The sequence below is a fragment of the Dromiciops gliroides genome, chromosome 3 (genome assembly GCF_019393635.1).
Source record: "Dromiciops gliroides isolate mDroGli1 chromosome 3, mDroGli1.pri, whole genome shotgun sequence".
Lineage (NCBI taxonomy): Eukaryota > Metazoa > Chordata > Mammalia > Microbiotheria > Microbiotheriidae > Dromiciops > Dromiciops gliroides.
In genome coordinates this window covers 638385674-638410439 of record NC_057863.1, presented here as the reverse complement: position 1 = coordinate 638410439, position 24766 = coordinate 638385674, and the positions used below count along the sequence as shown (strand labels likewise).

At 47.5% G+C, this 24766-nt stretch overlaps 2 protein-coding genes across 5 annotated transcripts in view; one reads left to right on the top strand and one right to left on the bottom strand.

Annotated features, from left to right (window-relative positions):
• The window catches only part of PRKCZ (protein kinase C zeta), a 249670-nt gene extending 239633 nt beyond the window's left edge, over window positions 1–10037 (top strand). For all 4 annotated transcript variants that reach the window (XM_043993093.1, XM_043993096.1, XM_043993095.1 and 1 more), the window contains 2 exons: window positions 6840–6955; window positions 7795–10037. In XM_043993093.1, the coding sequence (XP_043849028.1) occupies window positions 6840–6955; window positions 7795–7882 (204 nt within the window). In that variant the 3' untranslated portion in view covers window positions 7883–10037. The remainder of the gene's footprint in view (window positions 1–6839; window positions 6956–7794) is intronic.
• An 846-nt stretch (window positions 10038–10883) lies between these two features.
• Window positions 10884–23749, bottom strand: FAAP20 (FA core complex associated protein 20). The gene is made up of 4 exons (XM_043996213.1): window positions 23582–23749; window positions 20655–20799; window positions 17929–18506; window positions 10884–11822 (listed from the first exon to the last, which is right to left on the bottom strand). Exons 1-4 carry the CDS (start codon window positions 23704–23706, stop codon window positions 11750–11752), a joined length of 921 nt encoding a protein of 306 aa, XP_043852148.1. The 5' UTR covers window positions 23707–23749; the 3' UTR covers window positions 10884–11749.
• Between the last annotated feature and the right edge of the window lie 1017 nt (window positions 23750–24766).

Sequence of the window (24766 nt, the reverse complement as noted above, 5' to 3'; positions counted from 1 at the left end):
GGCAGTGGTGGCCTCCTCCTCCCAGCCATGCTTGGGGCTGCACCTGTTTTAGTTCTCTGGGGAAAGAGTTCTTAGCAAATAGGTCAAAAGATGGGAAATGCTGTAGATTAAATATTCTTTCTCTCCCACCCCTCACCCCCCTTTCCCAATGGAAAGGAGAGGCTCTTAGTTAGGAGCACAAGCAAAGTACCAGTCCAACTTAAAAAAGAAATCTACAAGGGAGTCTTTCCCCTTGTGATCATTTGCAGCTTACCAAAGGAGGCTGCCCCCCCCCCCCCCGGCCCCCCATCCCCAATCTTCTCCTTCTTGTTTCTACTTTTGTTGGTAGCATCTTTTCCATTCCAGACCCTGTCCCTTCTCCCTGGTGTCCTTGGGGTCTACCCATTTTGAAACCATGTTCCTTTGCTAAAACTCCATCTTTTGAGGCAGCAGTAAGTTTGATGTAAGCCCTCAAAATACTGCCCCACAATGGGATGTGCTGCCTCAGTTTCCCTGAGTGGGTTCCTCCTTGCTTACATGAACACTTGTTGGAGTTTTAGAAAGGAATTCTTGTTCCTCCACTAGCAAGGTTCACCATATTAGTGCTACCAGATCTCAGTGTTAGCCTGACTGCTGCTCACAGCTCCTGAATTTGCCCTGCCCAGGAGCTTGGTATTTTTTAAGTGTTTGCTATGGACTAGGCATTGTACCTAAGGGCTGGAAATAAGAGAGAAAAGGAAAACCTGGTCCCTGCCCTCAGGGTGCTTACATTCTTTTTTCTTTTTCTTTTCTTTTTTTTTTTTTTTGGTTGGGCAATGAGGGTTAAGTGACTTGCCCAGGGTCACACAGCTAGTAAGTGTTAAGTGTCTGAGGTCAGATTTGAACTCAGGTCCTCCTGAATCCAAGGCCGGTGCTTTATCCACTGTGCCACCTAGCTGCCTAGTGCTTACATTCTAATCTGGAAGAGCCACTTATTGAAATTGATACATACAATAGTAAGTGAAAAGTAGCCTTAGAGGGGAAGAAACTGCTGGGACAGGGAAACAGGATATGCCTTCTACAGTAAGACATAAAGGGCTTAAAGAAAGCCCAGTGTACCTTCCAACTCTGAAATTCGATGAGAAAGTGATTTAGCCGTAATCACAGCTAGTTAACAGAGGTGGTATTTGAACTTGGACCCTCCTGACTTAGCACTCTAGCCATTATAAGACATTGCCACAATGTTGCTTGTGTGCTTCTTGTGAGTAGAGATTGTTTCGTTCTTTGTATGTTTACTGCCTACCTGGCATGGTGGAACATGATGCTTATTGATAGGCTGGTTTTTGGTTTCATGGATCTATCAGAGCTTGTACTGTGCAGACAGAGCCTTCCAGGGTATGGGGGGCACCTGCACATCAAGAATTAGACAGCCTAGGGGGCAGCTAGGTGGCGCAGTGGATAGAGCACCGGCCCTGGAGTCAGGAGTACCTGAGTTTAAATCCGGCCTCAGACACTTGACACTTACTAGCTGTGTGACTCTGGGCAAGTCACTTAACCCCAATTGCCCTGCCCCCCAAAAAAGACAGCTTTAATACCTGGTGTAGTAGGAAGAGCTTTGGATTTAGGACCTGGGTTCAGATCCCACCTCTGCTGCTTATTTACCTGTGTGACCTTGGATATGTAGGCCTCAGTTTCCTCCTATGTAAAAGGATCAGTTTGGACTTACTGAACCCCAGGATGTCCTGGTTCTAAATCTACCTGGAGGGGGGCAGCTAGGTGGCGCAGTGGATAGAGCACCAGCCCTGGAGTCAGGAGGACCTAAGTTCAAATGCCGCCTTGGACACTTATCACTTACTAGGTGTGTGACCATGGGCAAGTCAATTAACTCCAATTGCCTCACCAAAAAAACCAAAACAAAACCAGTTACTAGCTGTGTGACCTTGGGCAAGTCATTAAACCCCAATTGCCTCACCCAAAAAAGAATCAATCAATCAATCTGCCTGGAGGAACTCAACTGTAATGTGAAGAAGATGGCCTCTGGGGTCCCTTCCAGTTCTAGAACTGAGCCTATGATTGATTCACTCCCCTCACCTTAATCCTCATGTGCCATACCTTAACAAAGGAATGTTAAGCTACAGAAAGACAGATGGCTGATGCCTTACTAACAGTCACTACCAAATAATGTATTTTATAGAAATGGGTGTAATTGCAAATAGACTGTGATTAATTTCATCCAGATGTGTATGCCCCAAGAAAGACATTTATATAGTGCTTAGAATGTGAGGAGAGAATGTAGGAGAAAGGATTGCAAATAATACATTTCATTTTTCTCTCTTGTGTACCCCATCCCCTGCCCCTTCCTTCTGTGTTAGTCTCAATACTAAAGGGCAGCATTTTGTAGCAGAAAGGGCTGAAGGCTTCGAGAAGTCATAAAAACCTGAGTTCAGATCTTTCTGTGGATACTTACTAACTGTGCAAACCCCCACCCCACCACCAAAAAAAAAAAAAATTGGCTACCTCAGTTTCCTCATCTGTAAAATGGGATGACAATACTCAGGCTCCCCTCTGGTTGATTTTGGCGAAAGCATTGTGCAAGCCTTGGTATATGACATGGTCCCTCTATCCTTAGGCTGGGGTGGTCATGGATGGTATATAGCCTGTCTGGGTGTGAAGCAGGGCCCAGCTGCTGTCCACTCTACTCTTTCTGGCCAAAAGTGGTCCCCTTGGGCACAGGAGGCAGGAGGTTCTCTTCCTTCTTTCTGCTGAGGTCCTCACCTGTGGCCATCTAGGGCAGCCTGATCCTTCTAGCCGTACCTGACTTTTTTCCTGCTCCTGTGCCTGTGTCTGTGCTGCTTGTCAGACCCTTTCTGGTTAGCTGGATTCCAAGTCTTACTTAGCTGAGCCTTTCCCACCAATGTGTAAGAGATACACTAGCCTGTCTTCCAGGCTATGGGGGCACGCCTAGGTTTCTGTATTCTTTTCTAAGAAGCCAGTTCAGTTGATTCACCTAAAGGAGGCTGACTTGGGAGGGAGGGAAGGGAGAGGGGAAGTCTGTGGTGACCTGGTCATAGATGCTCCCCAACAGAGAAAGACACAGCTGCCTAAGGTGTGCATCCCTGTGCTTGGAGGACTTGGGCGGGGGGAGCTGGAAATGGCATCTTGTGCTGTCTCTTCTTTCTCTCAGATCCTGGGCATTCTGGGATACCTCCAGGCAAAAGATGCTCATTGCATTCCCCCAAGTGAACTGCTTATTATTACCTTGGTGGCTTATTAATCATAAATAAATGTCAGGTTAACTGCTGTAAACTGAATTTTATTTCAGCACTAAATGGCTTATACCTCCATACTCAGTCTTCTATTCATATAACAAGTGGGTAGAGCAAATTCAAATCCAGCCTCAGACCACTTAAAAGCTGTGTGACCCTGGGCAAGTCACTCACTTGTTGTCTGCCTCAGCCTCCCTGTATGCAAAATGGGGGTGGGGCTTGATAATGATAACAGCACCTACTTTCCAGGACTGCAAGGATAAAATGGATGAGGTGATGTTTGTAAAGTACTTTGCAAGCATTATATACACAGTAGCTATTATTCCCTTTTATGTGGCTACCATTTCTGATGTGAAAAGCACCTGGAGGGCTCCCTGATCTTGGGGAGAACGCCTATAAAACGTACATGTGCCTTCCAGATCATCATATCATAGGAACTACGTCAGGTCAGTTTCTGCCCCAAAATCTCCTCCAGTTCACGTAAAGGACAAGAAAGGCCAGGCTATGCATTGCAATCTGATCCCCTTAGACTCTCGCTGACCCTGAAGAGTCCGTGCCAGAATCAAAACGCTTGGGTGATGTTATGATGAAGTGGGTGTGCCCCAGAGAAAACCCTAGAGGCCGGTTCAGCTTCTAACTTAGGGAGAACTGAAACTGAAGAGGGTGGGAGGTAGCGCTCCAGGATTAGAAGAGGTGGGGGGGGGATCCCCAACACTTTGGCAAGATCAAATTTCCTAATCTTACAGCATTAACCTCCCACTGGTGGTGTCTGCCCCTAAGGGTGCATCTCTAGCATGAGTTCCTCTTATCTTGGGGCTTTGTTTAGGAAATATGCCAGGGCCCCACAGAGGGATAGGGAAATCCAGTTACAGGGAGAGGATTTAGAGTTCAATTATCCTGGCTCTTCCCCTTAATCCCTGACCACCACTCCCCTATAAGTCCTGGCTTCCTTTGTTAGAATGTGAGCTTCTTGAGGGCCAGGACTGACTTGCTGGCATGATTTAATTTTTTAATTTTAATTTTAATTTTTTTTTTTTTTTTGCGGGGCAGTGGGGGTTAAGTGACTTGCCCAGGGTCACACAGCTAGTAAGTGTCAAGTGTCTGAGGCCGGATTTGAACTCAGGTACTCCTGACTCCAGGGCCAGTGCTTTATCCACTGCGCCACCTAGCTGCCCCCCTCTGGCATGTTTTTATCATTCACTTTTGGTTTACATGATCCCTAAGATCCCTCCCACACCTAGATCTGGGAATTGATAAGCCTGTGGCTCTTGGTGGAGAACCTAGTTCTTAGATTGGGTGCCAGAAGGGACCCTGGAGTCAGTACAGGTGTGGCCTATATCTAATCATCTCAAGTAGGTTTCTCAAACAATACTAGGCCAATCAGGGGAGACCCCTGGGTGTCAGTCGAATTCCATTATTTTATCACACCATTTAGGATGTAAACTTCCTGAGGGCAGAGGCTTCTTTCTGTATCTCCAGCTCTCCACACTGAGCCCAGCACTGAGGAAATGGCTCATAAATGCTTTGATGGAGGGAAGGGGAAAGTGAAGCCCAGGCAAGTTAACTGACTTCCTCCAGGTCACACAGGTAATGTGTAGGGCAGCACAAAAGATTGGCACCCATGTTCTCCCAATCCAGTGCTCTTTCTCCCAAGCAGCACTTCTCCCAAAGAGAAGGAATGCTTAGTGTTTTTCCCTAGCAACAGGGCTGAAAATAGTGTTTCCTCCAGAGCTGGAGGGATCTTGGGAGAGATGTGAAAGTGGGCAGGAAAGAAAGCTATTTACAACTCCCGGCTTCTCCCTTCTGTGCTTTCACCAGGGCAACTTACAGAGAAGAGATGGCCTTTTATCATGATGCTAAAGGCGCTTACGACCAGATTTTCCTGACTTGTTCTTGAGAGTCAAGGGAGCAGGCCCTTGCTTTTTTTGAGGAGGGATACTTCTCTCTCTTCTCTCTCTCTCTCTCTCTCTCTCTCTCTCTCTCTCTCCAAAGATGTTAACACCTGGTTGCCATCCAGACTAAACTGTCATTGATGTCACTGACACACTGCTGATACTTATATAAGAAAACCTGGGTGGCCAGTCAGAAGGACTATTAGAGATTATTCTCCCCAATGAGGCTGAGAGGAAGGAACAGGCCTGAGAAGTACCAGGATGTCAGAGATATGGCTTGAACCCAGACCCCTTGAGTCCAGGACAGGACTCTCTACTCTAAATTACAGACCATTTACATTTCCCAGTCGAGTTCCATTCTCTTGTGTGAAGGAGCGTCCACATCATAGCTGACTGTGAGTCACAGAACTGATGTCAGTCAACATTGGCAGGGGCAGCTCTCATCTGGGGCTGAAATCACAAGTCTGGCCCCACCCCACCAAAACCTACAATCACATGGTTGGTGCAGTCTGTTGCTGTGTATTCTTTTTTTTTTTTTTTTTTTGGTGAGGCAATTGGGGTTAAGTGACTTGCCCAGGGTCACACAGCTAGTAAGTGTTAAGTGTCTGAGGCCGCATTTGAACTCAGTTCCTCCTGAATCCAGGGCCGGTGCTTTATCTACTGTGCCACCTAGCTGCCCTGTTGCTGTGTATTCTAAAGCTGGTGGACAAAAGGTGCCGAGACACAGCGTGGTGTGTATACATGTAGGCTGTGCTCATAGGGCCATTGTAGACTTTTGTAAATAAAGGGCAGGCATAAGCAGGAGAGTGGAGAGGGCATCAAGGATGAGGAAGAGTATCAAGGAATGCCCCTGGAGTCTTGGCTAAAAGGACCGGAATATTTAGCCAGCAGGGGAAAAGAGCTCTAGGGAGGGCATGGATGCATTCATTTCTCTATGGTTTTACCTGGGTCTACAAGTTAGAACAAGGGTCGGTGGACGGCAGAAACTGGACCATCTGATCCAACTCATTGTATAGCTGTGGAAACAGAGGCTCAAAGGTCACATACATAGTAAGAGGCTGAGCTGTGTTTGAACCTGAAGCCCCAGACTTGAAATCTAGCACCCTTAGGACACTCGGTTCATCAGAGCTGGCCACAAGGATGGGCAGTGGTCTCCGTCCCGCCTTCAGCCCTTGCCCCATGGGATGTCTTCATCCCAGGGTCTCTCTTGTCCAACACTGCCGAGGTTCTGTAATCTGGCAGGAACACTGAGGACACAGAACAAGGTGTCCCATCCTGTCTCTGTGGCTGCCTGAAGCCCAAGGACCTGGATTCAAATTGTCCTGAATAACAAAAGCTTGTCCATGGAATGATGTGGCTCCTACCTCCTTACACCACGCCTGTCCTCTCTGACCCTGTCTTCCTCTACATAACAAGGCAGCTGGATAAGATCAGCAGTTCTTAACCAGGAGACCCCTCCCCCCCCCCATGTTTTCCTAACTTTGTTTTCATATACTTGGTTTCCTTGGCAATCATATGCATTTTATGCCTTTAAAACCCTAATTCTGAGAAAGGGTTTCCCCACTGCCCAGGGGTCCGTGAGACCCTCTGGACTAGGGGATCTCTTGGGTCCCTCTCTGGCCCCCTTCCCCTCTGAGCCATGAGTGGTGTGTGGAAGATGCATCTTGTGTGCTACTGTTACAAATACAGCAACATCCGATCTTTGTTTTGTTCTTTTTCACAGCTGGAAAAGAAGCAAGCCCTCCCTCCTTTTCAGCCTCAGATAACCGATGATTATGGTCTGGATAACTTCGATACACAGTTCACCAGCGAACCTGTGCAGCTAACCCCAGATGATGAGTAAGTGCCTTGGAACTCGGACACTGGCTTCAAAGGGCAGGTGCTTTCCTAAAAGGCATCACCAGGCGGCTAAAGAATGGCCACAGAAGAATTTATTTGTTTATTTCATTTATGTATTTATTTATTTGTAGGGCAGTGAGAGTTAAATGACTTGCCCAGGGTCACACAGCTAGTGAGGCCAGATTTGAACTCAGGTCCTGCTGAATCCAGGGCCCATGCTTTATCCACCCAGCTGCCCCCACAGAATAATTTATTAAGTGCTTACTGTGTGGCACATTCAATTGTACCACCCAAGCAGGCCTTGAATCCCTACCGCCCTGGACCAGCCCACCCACCACCCCGCTCTGCTGCCCTGAGTGGCCACCACCTGATCTCTAACACGGCAGCCTCCAGCTGTAAGGGGGCAGGTCCCTCATGGGGTAGAGCTTCCTTCTTCCTCCTCAGCATGGTCCAGGTCACTAAGAGCTTTCTCAGGCAGCCTCTGGCTCTTGAAGGCTTCAGGCTCGAGCCTGGAGAGGTCAGGGTCCTCATCTATTTTGACTGAGGGAGAGCAAAACTAGAGGGGCAGGGGGAAGGGGCCTGGGCCCTTAGCAAAGCCCTTTCCTGTCTGGGCCACCGATTCCTCCTTCCTCTGTAAAAAAGAAAGGGCTAGAATTAGGTGGTCTCAAGTCCCTTCCTGTTCTAGGACCATGCCGACGTGGCCTAGTTTGGTACAATGAATGTTTTGTATTCTTGGCCTTCTGAAATTAAACACATCCAGTAATGTCCGTGAACGAGTCATTACCAATAGGGAATACAACACAAGGCAATAATTGTGTCTCTCTTGCTTTTTCTTAAAGGGATGTAATAAAAAGAATAGACCAGTCAGAGTTTGAAGGATTTGAATACATCAATCCCTTATTGCTTTCTACAGAAGAGTCAGTATGAAGAAACGGCATCTCCATTGTGGACAAATAATGTGAATGAACTTTTAAATTTATCCCTAACTACAGTATATGCATGCGAGGCTGGGGAACTGTAAGGTTTTGAGTGGAGACCAATGATTTTTTTAAAAAATTGCTGCTGAAAATCAAAGAAGAGAATAGATTTTGGTGGGTGTCTTCCTCTAAGTAATACTGGTTTTTAAGAGCTGGGGGCACCGATACTACTGGCTTCTTTTCTGAGGGCATGTGCACATGGTGCCGCTTCACGGAAGAATCATATTCGTTTCATCCTCTGGAAAGGAATGTTCAAACGACTTTGAAGGTGCACACTTTCTACAAAACAAAACTTGATGCGATGGCCGACAAATTCAAGAAAATTAAAGTGTAATATCCTGAAGAATAAAATGTTACAGTGGTGTTGAACCTCATTTCCGATGCCTTTTTTCCCACAAGTGGCACCTGTCTAAGCATCTCAGATACACTATCTAAATAAAAGAGGAGTTGTGTTTTATTAGTAATCAAAACATAAGTTTGGGTACGGAAGTTTAAGTGCCTAAATGGATAAACCGCAACGAAGAATTTTGACAAATTCGGAGCCTTTTCTAAATCCTGGTAAGTTCATGTTGTTAATATTTAACAGGTATTTTCATACAAAGCATGTGACTAACAGCTGGAGCATCTATGGCTGAAAACACACCGTTCCTTTTGAAATGTCCTTTGAGCTATGAGGGAGCAATGCTAATCTCAATTAGTAAATTACTCTATCGATGGATAAAATTGGATAATGTAGACTTTTTAAATGATGCTTACGAAAGCATCATTAGACCAAAAAAATATATATATATATATTAAAAAAAAGAAGACTAAATTTGCACAAAATAGATTTCTGAAAAATCCTTAAGCAGTGCCTACGTGTCTTGTGTTATGTATTAGATTTTTGGAAAATATTTTTATCAGTAATATGATATTCTGAATTAGAAAATAGGGGAAAAAAGTATAATGGAGCTAGCCTTAAAAGTTTAAATAATAAATCGAGAGTATCCATAAACATAACCCATTTTCCTGATAAAGCACACCTCCTACTTCTAATAATCTCTTTGCTTTGAGAATATGTATATTACTAAATAACCATTCTGCTTACAAGAAGGGATTCTTGATGAAGCTCAGCTGTATGTCAAGATGGCCCCGGGGGAGTGGGAACCGCTTGAGAAATCAGGCAATTCGAAAGCTGTCCATTAAATCCCCTTTTTTGGAAATCATAAGAACGAAAGGTGGGGGGGGGGGGGGCGATGTTAGTTTCACAGTGGTTAACGTGATGCTTTCTTGTCCAGCTGTGGAAAAGTCAGGTCACTTCATTTAAGGACTACTAAGTGTCCACTGCCATAGAAATGTCCCAAAGGCTTGTCGAGACCCACCTGCCTCCACTGCAGGTTACTGGAGCCCGGGCAGCAGAGGTCTCTGTACAAGCTCTTTGTTCCATAATCGTGTGGCTTGGATCTGGGAGCGGGGAGGAGGAACGGTGCGGGAAGCACAGACAGGCTTACCTAAGCAGGTGCAAGCTGCAGCCTCCACCCAAATCCTCCTCCACTCTCTTTGCATTAACATATATAGGTTTCTCAGGGTACAGCATCGCTCTCGGTGCTGAACATGACATCTCTCGGATTCATATCCAAGTCATGAGGTGCTAGGACGAGACTGCCAAAACATTCTCTCAGATTCCCAACTGACCATTGGCTAACAAGGCCTGTTGTAGTCCCCACAACCCTTCAGGGCGACGACCCCGCCTGTCTGAGCTTGGGGGTCTCTATGGTGGCCCGGAAGCTGTGCCCCAGTCAGCACTAATCACTTCCCAGTGAAATGTGCTTGCCTCAAAAGCCTAGAAATGAAGGGAATGCAGGACCCAGCCCAGAGGCCATTCCCAATGGGCTCGTTCCCCAGGCCCCTACTTGGTTGTGACTTCCACCAGATCCCTCCATTCTCCAGCTGCACGCGTTTTAGTCATGCCAGGGTGTGAGTGAGAGCACAGGGTTGGGGGGGGGGACCCCGATCAGGAGGGAGCCTCCCTTTGGTGTGTCTCCAGACAAGGGACTTGTTTGTGTGTGTTTGCTCTACTCATAAACTTCTAGTGGCATCCGCTTCATTTTGCTGCTGTGGGTGGACAAAGAAAGCCCTGCTGGCTCCAGCTGCAGCACCGGTGCCCTTGGGTTATTGCAGTTGAAGGCATTTACAATACTGCTGTGTTGCCAAATAGTTTGCTGGTTATGAGTTTGGTTGCTCGTGCAAGTGTACGAATAACATTCTTGTTTATGATGAAGGGGAAATTTTTATATAAAGTACTTGTTTTATATATTAAAGAAACTGAAGGATGTAATTAAATGTGTGGTTTGAGAAAAAAAAAAGTCCTACTATATTACAAATGGATCCGGTAATAAGATGGTCTATAGTTGTCATATCTGAAATAGTACATGAAAACTCTAGCTGATTTAATGATTGTAAAGCGGTACATATGTTCTTGTAGTTTTGTATGATTACTTAGTTCAGATCTTTGCTGGCCCGTTTTCCTTGTGCAGAAGATGGCACACTAACCCATAACAGCTGAGATCATTTCTATTCTTGCACACCTATTAAAGACTTTAATGAAAAAGCTTAATAGATTGTTATTATTTTCCCTAAAACCAGTCATTTTTCAAAAGGGCACGTTTTTTAAAAGAAAAAAAGGTTAAAATGAAAGATACCGTATAAATAACCTACATTTTCCGTAGTTTACCATGACCTTTCCTTTTTTCTCTTCCTGCTTCATAGCTAACATTTCTTGGGGTTAGGACTTGGTACACTGTGATAAAGCACAGTCAGGAGAAAAGGAAGAGGAAAAGACAATAAATAATACTCAACTCTGCTAAAAATGGAAAATACACGTTTTGGAGGGGAAAGATCAGGTGAGGTAGAAAATGAAGGCTCTTTGGGATCTCTTCCCCACCCTTGGACTGGAAAAATAATTTAAAAATATATATAAATCAACACTGGCAAATGATTTTACCAGTTCTTTGGGTGTTCCCACCTATGTCCTTAAATTCTCCCTTCTTCCCAAAGGACCTGTCTGCATTTCACTCTGGGCAGGCAATCAAGCCCTATGCAGGTTTCATAAAAAAGTGTTAAAGGTTTTTATTATCTGTGGTATCCCCTGGGACATCAAGACAAACCTTGCGTCCCTAGGAAAAATAAATCCTAGTTGAAGAAGGAGACTATAATTGCAAGTGGTCATCACATTCCGGGCGAGCTCTGCCTCCTAAAAAGAGCCGAGATTTGCTTACAAAATCCCAGTTCGATGGAAGATTCCTCAAGTTTCGAAGGTTCTTTGGGACAGCCCAGCCCTGCCCAAGCCCCTTATGAAGTGAGCTCAGGAGTCCATGGGACGTGGCCAGTCCTATCCACAGTTGGGGAGTGTGGAAGCCTGAATTTTCTGAGTACAACCAGAGCCCCCACAGCCACACCCTGCTGCAGGTCATTTACTTGTCTGGACCTGAATACCAGACCACATCCTTCAGTGGCTGTTACTATGACTAGGGCAGACTCTTGCTTTACCTATAAATCTGTTAGGAAAGAAAACTCTGCACAGCACCTCGTTTAAAGAGGTGTGCAGCAGGATGGAAATTAAGATGGCCATTCCATATTCAAAAGACAATTTTTATTGTCTACTTTAAAAAGGCAGAGTCGGAAAGTCCTCTCAGCCAGGATCCCTGGGAGATGCAGGCCTTGGGAAGGGGCTGCCTGGGCCATCTCTTCTCATCTCAGATTCAGCTGTAGGTGAGGTCATGTTTTACAGTCACTCCTACTTCATAAATTCATTTCTGGTGGGCTCTTCCTCCCATGTTTACCATAGCACATCTTCAATGCTCTCCGACAAGCATTTAGCGAGATGACTATCGATATCCAGCTGTGAGAGCCTGCGGACAAGGAGAAAATGAGTTGTTAGTGAACAGCCGAGAGCAAACACTGGCTCTGTAGGTGACACTTAGCCCACACTAAAACCATCTAGCCTATAGGCAGCCTCTGGCACAGTCTTCCTGGTAGCTTGTTAGTCCTTGGACAAGTGTGGTGAGTCAGCTCAGAGTCCTGTTAAACAGACCTGCACCGCCGCAAGACAACACTAGGGCACTGTCCTGTCTTTGTAGGAAGGTCCAAGGCTCCACATTCTCTCGCCCTTCAGTCTGAAAGCATCAATGAAGTGTTTCATGAAGCCCACATGACACATCATCTTTTCCAAATTGGGTCTCACTGCATAAGAATGTTGCTAAATACACCGAGTTTTATGTGTCTCCCTCCCAAAGCATGAAAAGGCCGTCTGTATTCCTGCACGAATGTTTCTGTAGTCCAGCCAGAAGAGGTTTGGAAACCTGGCCACGTTCTAGGTTACGTCCTGAAGGTTAACACGCTCACAGGCTTTTAAGTAGAGCGCGTGGTGAGCACATTTAGCCGTGTGCCCCTGTTCACAAAGGTTCAGGTGTGTGCGCGCACCCCATCAGAGTGGAGAAGTAAGAGGCAAGAAGAAGAAGTAAGCTGGGAGTGGGCAGGCTCCTTGGACCTCACTGGGCACCACTTGCAGGGGCTCCCAGCTAACTGCAAAGAGGCAGGTCCCCGCATTTGGCTCATAACAGAAGCATGACTAACAGCACAATTAAGTGTCTCCCACCAGCTTTAGAGGGGAAAAAACTGCCCCTGCCGATCCCTTCCCTTAAGTTCCTCCAGCAGTCCAGACTACCACCCAACAGGACTTACCTCCTTGCTGCTGCTGCTGTCTGAAGTGCTGACAAGCATTTGCCATCATTACCCACCACTGTGTCTATAAATAAAGGCAAATCTGACCTTTCAGACCCTTCCTTGGTACCTCAACTGCACCTGTGAAATGCTGCTTTAATGATTCCGAAAAGCTAGTAGTGTTAAGGGCTAAAATTCTAGCTAAACTGTCTAAAATAGCTAATGAGTGGTTGCCAATAAATTATAAGCTTTAGCAAGAGTTAGACTTTTAAGCATTTATTAAGGAGAATAAGAATTTGGTAAAGAGAGAGAAAGGCCTAGATTCCTATCTATTGAAGGGAGAGCGCATTTCTAGCTCCACTCCACCAGAGTCCAGAGGCAAAAAAGCGTGAGACCGAGCGCCAGTCTCTCCCTTCCTCCTCCCACTAGCCCGCGTCAGGAAGTGACGCCAAAGAAAAGACTCCTGGTCTTGCCCTCAAACACCTTCGCTTCATGGGCGGAACTCTTCTACGGTAAGTCTCCAGCAGGTGGCATCATTCCAATCGTTACAGTAGCAATGCAAACAACACTGACTTGCTCTAATATATACTCTGCCACACTTCTGTACTAAAAGCCCTTACTCCTTAAAACCCAAGAACCCGACCATCTGACATCCCCAGCTCCACCATCATCCTGCCCACCTTAGTCTGCCCAGAAGCCAGTGAGGAAACATTTCAGGAGCAAGGGTTATACAACAGGGTTCTGGTAAATGACTCTCCATACAGAAGTAAGCAAGAGCACCTTAAAGAGATATAAGTGGCTTACTAAAAATACTTTCTATACAAACCAATCTTTAATTTTTGGAAATGTTACTGATAATATCACCATTTGTTTCCAGTAGGGAGCTGGTCCATTCTCTCGAGAATGTATAAATAAAGACCTTAGATACTTCTCCAACACTGACTCCCAGAAATTTTTAAATGGGGTTTCTCACAATTTGTTTCTCACAATAAAGATCTTTTATCCAACAACAAATTATTCTTTTGTAGAAATTGGTTCTGGCTACAATGTTACTGATAATAGCTTCCTGAGCTATTCAAAAAAGGAGGGGGAAGTTGTCCCCTAATGTCAATCCAGAAAATTTCAATGCTCTGGAAAAAAATGGTGCCATCTCCCTACTTCACTATGTATTTTTCAAATCCCCCATTTGCCCTTAAAGAACAAATTACTACATGATGCTATTTACAAGCTTCTATTTTTAAAAAAAGTAAGATCTTGCTCTTTTCTTGGAAAAGTCATTCGCCTACAAAAGCACTATTGAACTAAAAGGAAAGCTCAGGTATTTCTACCCTGAATTCACTCTTCCCCCTAATGACTGATAAAATCTAACAGTCCTGGCAGCTTTGCCTTCCAGTATTAGGGAAGCAAATCTCTGAGGATCCTATAAAGGTTAGCAATTACTGACGTGAACCCAACCTCAACGTACACTTTGTAAATTTTACATATAGCCGAATTCTTGTGCAATCTCCTGCCTCCATTCATTTCGCAGAATGGACTGAACGGGCCGAGTAGATCAGCCAAGCAATAGTGTGGGGGTCATTTGGGGGCTGTCGGCTAAGAGAATGACTGCTATTTAATAAGACCTGAGGAAGATGGTAGGTTCACAATTTTTTCTACGAATGGAACATGCTAATTATATAAAATACTTTTCTAGCAATAGTTAAAGAGACAAGACAGTCATTGTGTACATCTGTTAAAATTAGTGCTCGTGGCAGGCATATCTGGGTTTGCCAAAATATACAAGCCAAGCTTAGCAATCCCTCCTTGGCCTCCTAGGCTGTCTCATCACTCAGGATGCACAATAGGCTTCTGTCTGAGCCACAGAGAACCAAAGAGCTAACGGGGTTGGACTCGGGTGCACTTTCTTTCCACAGAGAAAAAAAACTGACGTGGATTTTTTCAAATCTGAATCCCTCGTCTGTCTGACCTGGGCATTTAGTTACGTGTACCATGAGTTTATACACATACCCCATCATTTATAAGGACACAGTCATGAGCACAGAATACACATAGCACTATGGCGAAACAGAACTAAGTTGATCAACACCTACTTTCTCCCCCAAATCGAGGTCCTTTAGCAAGTCATTTCAGCAACTACTTTATTTGATTTTTAAAATTTTTTTTGGTGAGGCAATTGGGGTTAAGTGACTTGCTCAGGGTCACACAGCTAGTAAGTGTCAAGTGTCTGAGGTCGGATTTGAACTCAGGTCCTCCTGACTCCAGGGCTGGTGCTTTATCCACTGTGCCACCTAGCTGCCCTTTGGCAACTACTTTAAAACCAGAAAGCTGAATGCTTGTCTCTATCTTTTCCAAGGGTCTATTTTTTTTTTTTTTTTTTAGTGAGGCAATTGGGGTTAAGTGACTTGTCCAGGGTCACACAGCTAGTAAGTGTCAATGGTTTGAGGCCGGATTTGAACTCAGGTCCTCCTGAAATCCAGGGCCGGTGCTCTATCCACTGTGCCACCTAGCTGCCCCCAAGGGTCTATTTTTAATGCTTTTAAAATGAATTTCAAATGCTACTTTAGAAACTTAGTAGTTGTGTGACCCTGGTAAAGTCACTCAATGGCTATCTGACTCACTTTCCTCATCTGTTAAAAGAAGATAATAATAGCACCCTTCCCAAAGTTAGGAGGATAAAATGAGATGATATATGTAAAGCCCTTTGCAAACCTTAAAGAATAATATAAATGTTATTTTGAGAGGCTGCACCATGTAAAGCAGAGGTGTCAAACTTGTGGCTGGTCAGGAAAACTGTTGGGCAATCTAGCCCCAAACAGATTAAAATGTAATTGGAAAATGTTTTAACAACAACAACAAAAACACAACATAACCCAGATAATGTTAATTTGTGGTGTTCTATGCCAATACATGGTAGGTGTGAGTGATTACACTGCAGCAAGGGCAGGCCTCGAATGGTTTAAGTCTGGCCTCTGACCTATACTGGCTATAGGCCCCAAACAAGTCGCTTAACTTCTCAGGTCCACACAACTCTGAAATTCTTACACTTCAGAGCAGGGGCTAACCTGCATTGGTGAAGGATGTCTGCTCGCCTAGGAGTCCCCTCATTATTGAAATCACAGGTGCAGTCCCTAGCTTCCTAAGAAATAAGACAGCTAGAATAGTTTGCTGACCTCCACGCTTTCACTAGGCTTCAACTTTGCCCCTATCCACTAATGGCAGCTCACTACCCCTCCTGGATGCTTCAGCAGGCAAGGTGATGAACTGCTATGGCCAAAAAGACACCATCACCTCTGATCTGGCAACAAACCCCTCTCCAAGCTCAGCCAGACTGGTCCCCTAACCCCGAAATAAACATATCTGATGGCTATTTCCCCCACAATCCCTTGCCAACCTCATAAAGGAATCGGAAAGAATAAACTGGACTAATCGGACATCTGACCCAAGGGCCTTTCTCCTTCAAGAAGGTGAGTCTTGTGAAGGAATTCCAAGAGCCTTTTTCTAGTCCCTCAATTTCTTGAGAATTTTCCTGACATTTGTGAATCAAGACCTCCACAAGTCAAACCTTATGCTGTCATCACAGCCGCCCTAGCCAGGCTGGACTCCATGGTAAGCCAAGTAAATGCTGTTCTCCAGGCTCTCCTAGAATGCTTCCTGCCCCACTGAGCCTCAGCCGTGGCCACATCTGGGACCTGACTTCTCCCCTTCCTCCTGGGATGCTGAGCATGGCCAGAAAGGTCATGCTCCATGGCTTCAGATACAGTGGGACCATACACCCGTGACCCCAAACATGACTCCAGTCGTCTACAAGGTAAATGTTGGCCCTGTCCTCTGCTGTATGAATGGGGCTCGTTGTATCCAAACAAGTGGAACACTCCATTCCAGGGGCAGACTATCTGAAGACCACAGAGAGCAGGCAACCTTCTATCCCTGTTTAATGCAAGCAAAAGCTTCCAATCAAAGAGCTGTGAAAGACACATCATATATACCTGATCTATCTTTAGTCGCTTTGTGTCTAACTCCAGAGGCCCACAATTCTCCAATAAGAATGCCAGCTACCATATGTGTGGCACCTACTGTATGCCAGGCACCATGCACTCAACACCTTACAACGACCTTACTTGATCCTCACAACAACTCTGGTGGTGGGTGCTGTTATCATAGAGGAGGAAACAGGCAGAGGTAAAGTGGCCTGCCAAGGTAACCCGGCTACTAAGTATCCAAGAGCAGCTTGAAGCTGCGGTCCGGCTGACTCCACTGCACCAGCAGCTGCCCACGTCCTGCTACCCCCTTGTCCCTCCTTACTGTGGGCCCTGCCCGCGGGCTGCTCTAGCCATGCTGGTCGGGAGAATGCTCCCTGGGCTCTTCACCCTCTAGATGTGACTATAAGCAAAAAGCAGACGCTTGGACCCAGGAACTGTTCTGGGAGCTGGCATGGCGGGCACCTCAGACTGGCCAGGGCTCTTAGGGAGGTGGCAGGCGGTTCCAGGAGAACGGCAGCCCAAGTGGGCTCAATCCCACATAGAAAGAAAAGCCACCAAATGGGAAATTTGACAAAAAACCAGAGTTTCAGCTCCAGCAAGAATGACAGAGGATTTTCCATTTTTCCAACCTCCCAAACAACACCCGGAACATATTAGGGCAAATATTTACGGGGTTATTTAAACAAGGAAATGCTCATTTAAAACCCAATCCTCACTCGGAGCTAGATGCTCATCTTTATGGTTGGGGATTTCTGTACTTAACCCAACTCCCATTAAATCAACCGTGGGAGCCAAGTGAAATTCCCAATGTTACAGAATGAGAAGATATTTCCTGTCCGGACGAATGCTGTAGTGTTTCTGTGTGGTCATAAAGCTGCAGCTGTGCTCCCGCCCAGGGGTGCCCGGCCAGCAGCAGCGGGCGACCGGCCCCTACGTGCTGATCCCGGCCCGGGCAGTTGCTGCCGGCCGGCAGCTCTGTGTGCACTCTGAAGCCGGGAATAGCCATGAAAGAGATGTTAACCTTCCCAGCTGGGTGGAAGGCAGCATCAACAATTAATTTTGCAGGAACTCCCTATATAAAATTACTTTACAAGGCCAAGGCTAAGCTGTGGCGGCGCCACGTTGAGAGGATTTCTACACACACAGTAAAAATGGCTGCAGGCCCTGTCCTCTCTGGGTTTTTTAAACTGCTGTCCCAGTAACAGCCCCTGCCCGGGGGTCTGTGGGAGATGCCCTCCTCCTCCCCGCCAATCTGGCTCTGCAGGGCACTTCACTAAGGGACTCTCCCAGGAGAGGAAAAGGATCAAGGACTTACGTTCCAGTGAACGGGACCTGGCACATTGGACAGCCGTCAAGTGCCACCATCCCCTGGCCGGCAGTGGCCGAGGCAGTATCTTTTTCCTCTCTCGCTCCTGGGCCGAGGTTGTGGTCGGGCGCTCTCAGAGAGGAGCGCCCTGCAGGGGTCACGCCCGTGGGAGCCAGAGTCTGTGGAGCAGCTGGGGAGGAGGCGCCCCCCTCTTCCCTGAGTCTCTGTTTCTTCCTGAGCTGGGAGAGCTGTGCAGGTTGTGGAAGCTGGCTTTTCACAGCCTTGGTGCTGCCATCTCTCCGCTCCGAGGGCCTCTTCACGCCGGCTCCGCTGCCAGGCCGCGGGTCCTGGCTCTCACAGCTCCCCGCTGCCCAGGAGGAAGGCCCGCTGCTCTGTGGGCCCACTCCTTGCTCCTGCTCCTGGGGTGCCCGAGGAGGAGGCGTCTCCTCAGTGATGGGAGAAGAGTCTAGATCTTTAAACTGACCACCAACAAATGGGAAGGCAGGTGGGAAAGGTATCCACCGGAACTCCTCTGTCCCCACTTTAAAGACGACAGGCTGCTGTGAGTTCTCATCGTTCCTGGTGCTCTGTAAAAACAGGGTTTTCATTCACCGTTCTAGAACTGCAAAGAAACTCAAAGGCTGTCTAGCTCAACCCTCACATTCTGTAGATACAAAAACTAAGGCCCAGAGAGGGTGAGTGATTCATCCCAGGGTCACAGAAGGGGCAGAGGCAGGATTTGAACCCAGATCATCGGCTACCAAGCCAGCACTCTTTCTTCTGTTTCAGATCAAACTAGAATGGCTAAACTTTTTTTCTCCCCCTTAAAAAGCATCATGGAAAAAGCAATACTCCTAGAATCCTAGAGTTCAGGGTTAAAGAAAAGTCTGGGGGGCAGCTAGGTGGCACAGTGGATAGAGCACCAGCCCTGGAGTCAGGAGGACCTGAGTTCAAATCCGACCTCAAACACTTAACACTTACTAGCTGCGTGACCCTGCAAGTCATTGAACCCCAATTGCCTCACCAAAAAAAAAGAAATGGAAAAAAAAAGTCAGGGATGTGGAACTGGAGGCCCAGTGAGGAGCAGTGATTCACCCAGGATTCACACCCAAGTCCTCAGCCTCTGGGTACAAGGCTCTTTCCCTCACAATATGCCCCAGTTTCTAGGAAGTTTTAAGCACAGGCTGAGCCAAATGCCTTAAGCTCCCTTTGCAGAGAGTGGGTCTGAAGTACCAGGGATTTCAAGTGAAAACTCCTAGGGCGTACGTGCCTTGTCTGGGTCACTGCCAACAGAAAGCTGCTCTGCCAGCTCCAGGTTTGCTGGGTCCTGATCACGAGGAAAAGTCAGTGTCCCAGAAAACCTCAGGACCTTCTCTGTGTCCTGAGCCTCCTGAAAAGGACTTTGGTCCCTATAATAATTAACCCGAAGCACACAATCCCCTGCCCAAAGGAGGCAAAGACTCCTTCTGGTCTACCCTCTTTTGGGCAACTCACTGAAAGGACAAGTTCTTGAAGAAACAGGAATTATTGCCTACTGATTCCTGGAAGGGGTCCCTTGTTAAGAGTGGCCCAAGGTGGTCAAGCCTGTCTGTTCTCTGCCCTCCTCCCACTGCAGCTGGAGCACTGGGACCAGTTCTAGAGGTCATCGTTTAAGAACATAACAAATGAGGAGGGCTACCAGGATGGTGAAGGGCCCTGAAGCCATGCCATGTAGGAGCTGGGACTTCCTTAAGTACCCACCAAGCTGCCCTATGGAGGAAGGATGAGACCTGTTCTCCTTGGCCCCAGAGGCCAAATGTAGGAAGGAAGGAATGGGAAGGGGTTGCAAGGAGGCAAATTTAGACTGGACATCAGGAGAAATTTCTTGCGTATCCCTAAGGGGGATGGGCTGCCTAGAAAAGCCGGGGCTCCCCCTGGTGGAGGGCGTCAAGCTGAATGACGGCTCTCCCATTAGGCTATGGTGGGGATTCCTTCAGTGGGGCCCTGGGGGTACTGAGCCTGGAGAAAAGTAGCAGAAAGGCCCTCCCTCCCAGAGGGAGACCCAGGGGTCACCAATGGGTGACTTGCTGAGGCAAGCCTCTTCAGAGGGACACAGAAAAAGCTCCTCCAAATAAGTGAAAGGGGTAGTGAGGTTCCCGTCACTGGAAGCTCTAGGTGGGCTGGGGATGCTGACACTCCTTGAACACAGAGAGAGTATCGTGCCTTGTCTCCACTACCCGGCATTTGGTGTTCGGTGGCTGAGTGACTGTCCAGTCTCTGAGGTTCTTTCCAACTCTCAGAATTCAGATACCATAAAATCAAAATGCAAATAACAGGAAAAAACCCCACAGTGCCCCTTATTCTCCTAGAAACTCTAGTATCTCCATACCTGAGGCTTCTACATGTGTGTGGCTTGGGGTGGGGGTGGGGGGCAGTATGAATATATTTTTGAAATGGCCTAAGATTCTGGTGAAGGCAGAGGAGCCTAGCAGCCTTTTTGCTGGTGGTGGCTAAGGATTCATCCATTCCAAATTCATCACGTTACCATCCCTCCAACAGAGTGCTAGGTGCACAGCCCTGTTCCATACACAACACAATTTCAATGAAATGGATTTGTTAGGAGTTTAGCCACTTTTTTTTAAAGGTCATGTTTCCCTACTTTAAAAAGTCTAATTTTAAAAGGCAACTGGTGCCACGTTAATAGACTGTCATAAAAATCTACATCCTGACCATTAATATCGTGAGGTAGAGGCTACCTTGTCAAAGAATGCTGGTAAATCTGGCATTTCCTGGCTGGCCCGATTCAGACTGGAGCTCACACTTCTCCACACCAGCAGTCTCCACAATTCATCGGACTCATTTAACCCTTCTTGGTCCAGCCAAGAGCAGCTGTTTGAAGCTCTGTGAATACAAAACAAGGAAGAGACATTGTACTTGCCATTAAGATTAATTCCACAAATTGGCTGGCTGAATCAGCTGATCACAAAAGGACCATGGGCAGGGACACAGGCATGCCAAGGGTCGAATGCCCCTGAGAAATGGTGGTCAGTGTTCCACATCAAGTCCAGGGACTGATCTCTAAGGGCCCTTCCAGCTCTGAATCCATGACCTCATGGAAAGGGTAAACTGGACTAGGAAAAGCACTGCATTTCCCAGAGGCCTCATCTCAGCAATGAGCTCTCTAAGCTGCAGAAGTCTGACCATCAAATACCAGAAACAGGGCTAGAAACAAATGACTCCCACCCTGCTCAGGCTGGGACAGGAGAAGATTCTGGGGGTGGGGAAAACTGAGGAGGGGGCATTCAAGCATCAAGCATCTTCCAACAGAACTCATCAGGAAGTGCTAGAGGTGATCTGGATTCCTATGGCCTCAAATCCAAATGTCTCTTCTCCTTATTGACCTCCTTCCTTCTAGCAGGGCTTCGAAGGAACCCAAAGCCCTTTCTACAGCCAGCCCCTAAACCCCCTCCCTGCTTCTGGAGGCTTGTCTCCTTGACAAGCCACAACCTGATGGCTAAGCAAGGTGGAGCAGAGAGTAATAAAGTCTATTAACTGAAGATCAGAATTACTCCAATTTCTATTGTCCCCTGAGGTTTCAGAGTGCCTTGCCTTCCTCACAGCAGCCCTGAGAGGTGGGGGATTATTATGCCCATTTTACAAATGAGGCAACTGAAGCCCAGAGAAGGAAAGCACTTGCCCAAGGCCACACAGCTAGTCCAGTTGTTAGAGACCAGAACCAACCCATGGTCTCGACTCTGGGCCCAAGGCTTCTCCCCCTTGATCATGGAGGTATCAAGATCTGAGCTTGCCTGGTTTCTCTGCCATGCTGTGAGGCATTTCTCTGTCCACTGTTGCCACCTTATTGCTCACCCTGGCATCACCAAGCTCATGATTCACATGCCTAAACAGCCTTCTGTGGTAGAAAGTAAAAGGCATTAGAATCCCCATTTTTAAAGGGGAGACCGATGATTTCTACAGGTTACACTAAGTCATTGTTGTTTGGTTGTTTTCAGTTGTGTCTGATTCTTCGTGACCCCATCTGGGGTTTTCTTGGCAAAGGTACTGGAGTGGTTTACCATTTCCTTCTCTAGCTCATTTTACAGATGAGGAAACTGAGGCAAACAGGGTGAAGTGACACAGCTAGTAAGTCTCTGAGACCAAATTTGAACTCAAGTCTTACTGAATTCAGGCCTGCTATGCCAGCTAGCCACCCCAATAAGTCATGGGACCACAGAGTTAGAGCAGGAGGGGACCTCAAAACCAAGGGAGTTCATTTTACAGATGAAGTAACCTTGATCAAGGGAGGTAAATATACTTGCCCAAGGTCACAACAAAAAGACATAACCTAGATTTTCTATCTTCAAATTCACTGAAAGGAGGGAACAGGGAGGTGAGGGAGGGAAAGAGGAGTTAAAATTGGAACCCAAAAGTATAAATAAAACTGTTTATTTTATTTTTTAAAAAATTACTGAAGGGGCAGGAGCAGTTTCCTGCCTAACAAACGTGAGCAGTCTGGTTTCTAATTCTAGGCTGAAGTCTTAACTGCCGCTACTGAGGACATGAGTGGATAGGATTGAGCCCAAACCTGGGATTCAAATCCAGCCTCAAACACTAGTTGTGACTCTGGACAAGTCACTTCACCTGTCTACCTCAGTTTCCTCAAATGTAAAATGGGCATAATAGCAGCTTGTACTTCATAGGCTGGTTGAGAATCAAACAAGATACTATTTGTAAAGTTCTTACTTAGCACAGTGCCTGGCACATAGTAGGCTCTATAGGAATGCTTATTCCCTCCCCCTATTTTGCCCATTTGGGGGAAGTCTAGACCAGTCTAGTTTAGTCTTCGAATACAGGAGAGGCAGCTCAGAAGATAGGGGTGTGCATATGTGTATGTGTATGTATTTAAGGTTTAAAAAACAATTTAAGGGGCAGCTAGGTGGCACAGTGGATAAAGCACCGACTCTGGATTCAGGAAGACCTGAGTTCAAATCTGGCCTCAGACACCTGACACTTACTAGCTGTGTGACCCGGGGCAGGTAACTTAACACTCGTTGCCCCGCAAAAAATGAAAATAAATAAATAAATGCACGAGCCCTTTGAAGACTTGAAGGGGTGTGTGTGAGATTTAAAATGCACCGACTCATTTGAAGCTCAGAGGCCTGAGAAGCCTTTGAAGGGGCCACAGGTGACCCTCGATCTCTCTGTAAAACCTGGGGGTGGAGGCCCCTCCCATCTCTGAACCCACAACGTAAGAGGCCGGGGGGGGGTCACGGGCTCTTGAGGGGCCGAGCCTAGGACCCGAGTCCCCGGCTCCCCTCCTAACAAATGCTCCAACAATCCGTGGCTGGTCACTGGCCGCCAAGGGTCCAGTGAATGGGAAGGACGAGGAATGCAGAAGGCGGGGCCGATGCTGGGAGGGGGAGGGGGCGGAAGTGAAGGGAGCCCGGTTAATTGGGGGGGGGGGCCGTGGGCGTGGAAGCGAAGGGCGGGTTAATGAGGGCGGGAGGAGGGAAGATGGGCCGGTTAACGGAGGGAAGGAGTAATGATGAAGGCCCGGATAATGGGGGGGCTGACCAAGGCTTGGTTAATGGGGGGAGAGATGGAAGAGCCGGTTCATCGATTGAGGAAATGACGAAGGCCCGGTAAACAGGGCTTCCGCCTGCCTCCTAGGGCGGGGCCTCACCTGCCCTTCTGCCCCCCGCCACCAAGCCCGGAGGAAGAGGAGGAGGGGGGCGCGGGCGGCTTTTTCCGTGTCAGTCTCAGCCTAGACCCGCGCCCGGCCGCCGCCGCCGCTCCAGGTAAAGCCATGGCCGCCTGAGACGCCAAGCCTCCCGCCCTGCGGAGTATTCGAGGACTGCGCTTGCGCCTACGTACGCAGGCGCATGCGCCTGGAGGAGGATGGGCGGGGGAAACCTACTGCAAGTGTGTGCGTGTTTGCGTGCGTGCTTTCGCCTGAAAGCTGCGTGCGTGTGTGCCTACGTATATACTCAGGAGGCGCTGGGCCTGCCCCGGGGGCGGGGCCTGAGGAAGGGCGGTGCCTCGCCCTTCCCGTCGAGTGGCCCCCATCCATCCATCCATCCATCCATCCATCCATCCTTCTCTCTCACCTGGAGCTGTTATCTGCCCTTCCTGACCTACAGCCGTTATTTCCATCCTTTCCTCTCGGGGGGAGCTGTTATTGCTACTCACCCCTCTCACCTAAAGGTGTCATCCATCCCCTGCCCCTCACCTGAGGATAAGGATCCCTCCCTCCCCTGGAGACGTCATTTCCCCTCTCACCTCCTCTCACCTGCCTCTCACCTGGAGTTCTCACACTCACACACACACACACACACACACACACACTCACACACACACTCACACACACACACACTCACACACACACACACACACACACACACACACACACACACACACACACACCCCTTTAGTGTGGAACTCGTTTCCTTACTTGGAGATAACGTTCCCTTCTCCTCACCTGCAGCTGTTATTTCCCCCTGACCCTTCACCTAGGGTTGTTCCTCCTCCTCCTCTCACCTGGGGTGATAATGGCTCCCCTCTCAATCCCCTCCAACTCCTGTGCTGGGAGGGTGGGGAGCTCCTTATAGGAGTCCAGACTGACCGGGCAGTGCCGGTCCACAAACCTTCCCATCAGTCCAGGCTCTTGGGGGGCTCTCCCATCAGGCAGGGACCGGCTCATGCTTTCCAATCCAGGTACATTTTCTTACTTTTTCTTTTTTTTCTTCCTTCCTTTCTTTCTTTTTTTTTTTTTTGGCGGGGCAATGGGGGTTAAGTGACTTGCCCAGGGTCACACAGCTAGTAAGTGTCAAGTGTCTGAGGCCGGACTTCAACTCAGGTCCTCCTGACT

Bases quoted from the DNA above. Each gene is read 5' to 3' on its own strand.
- FAAP20 (XM_043996213.1), bottom strand. From the start codon at position 23,706: ATGGCTTTACCTGGAGCGGCGGCGGCGGCCGGGCGCGGGTCTAGGCTG. The intron at 20,800-23,581 runs GTGAGGCCCCGC...TTGTATTCACAG, and splicing joins GGCGGGGGGCAGAAGGGCAG to AGCTTCAAACAGCTGCTCTT. The intron at 18,507-20,654 runs GTAGCCTCTACC...CTGTTTTTACAG, and splicing joins TACCAGCATTCTTTGACAAG to AGCACCAGGAACGATGAGAA.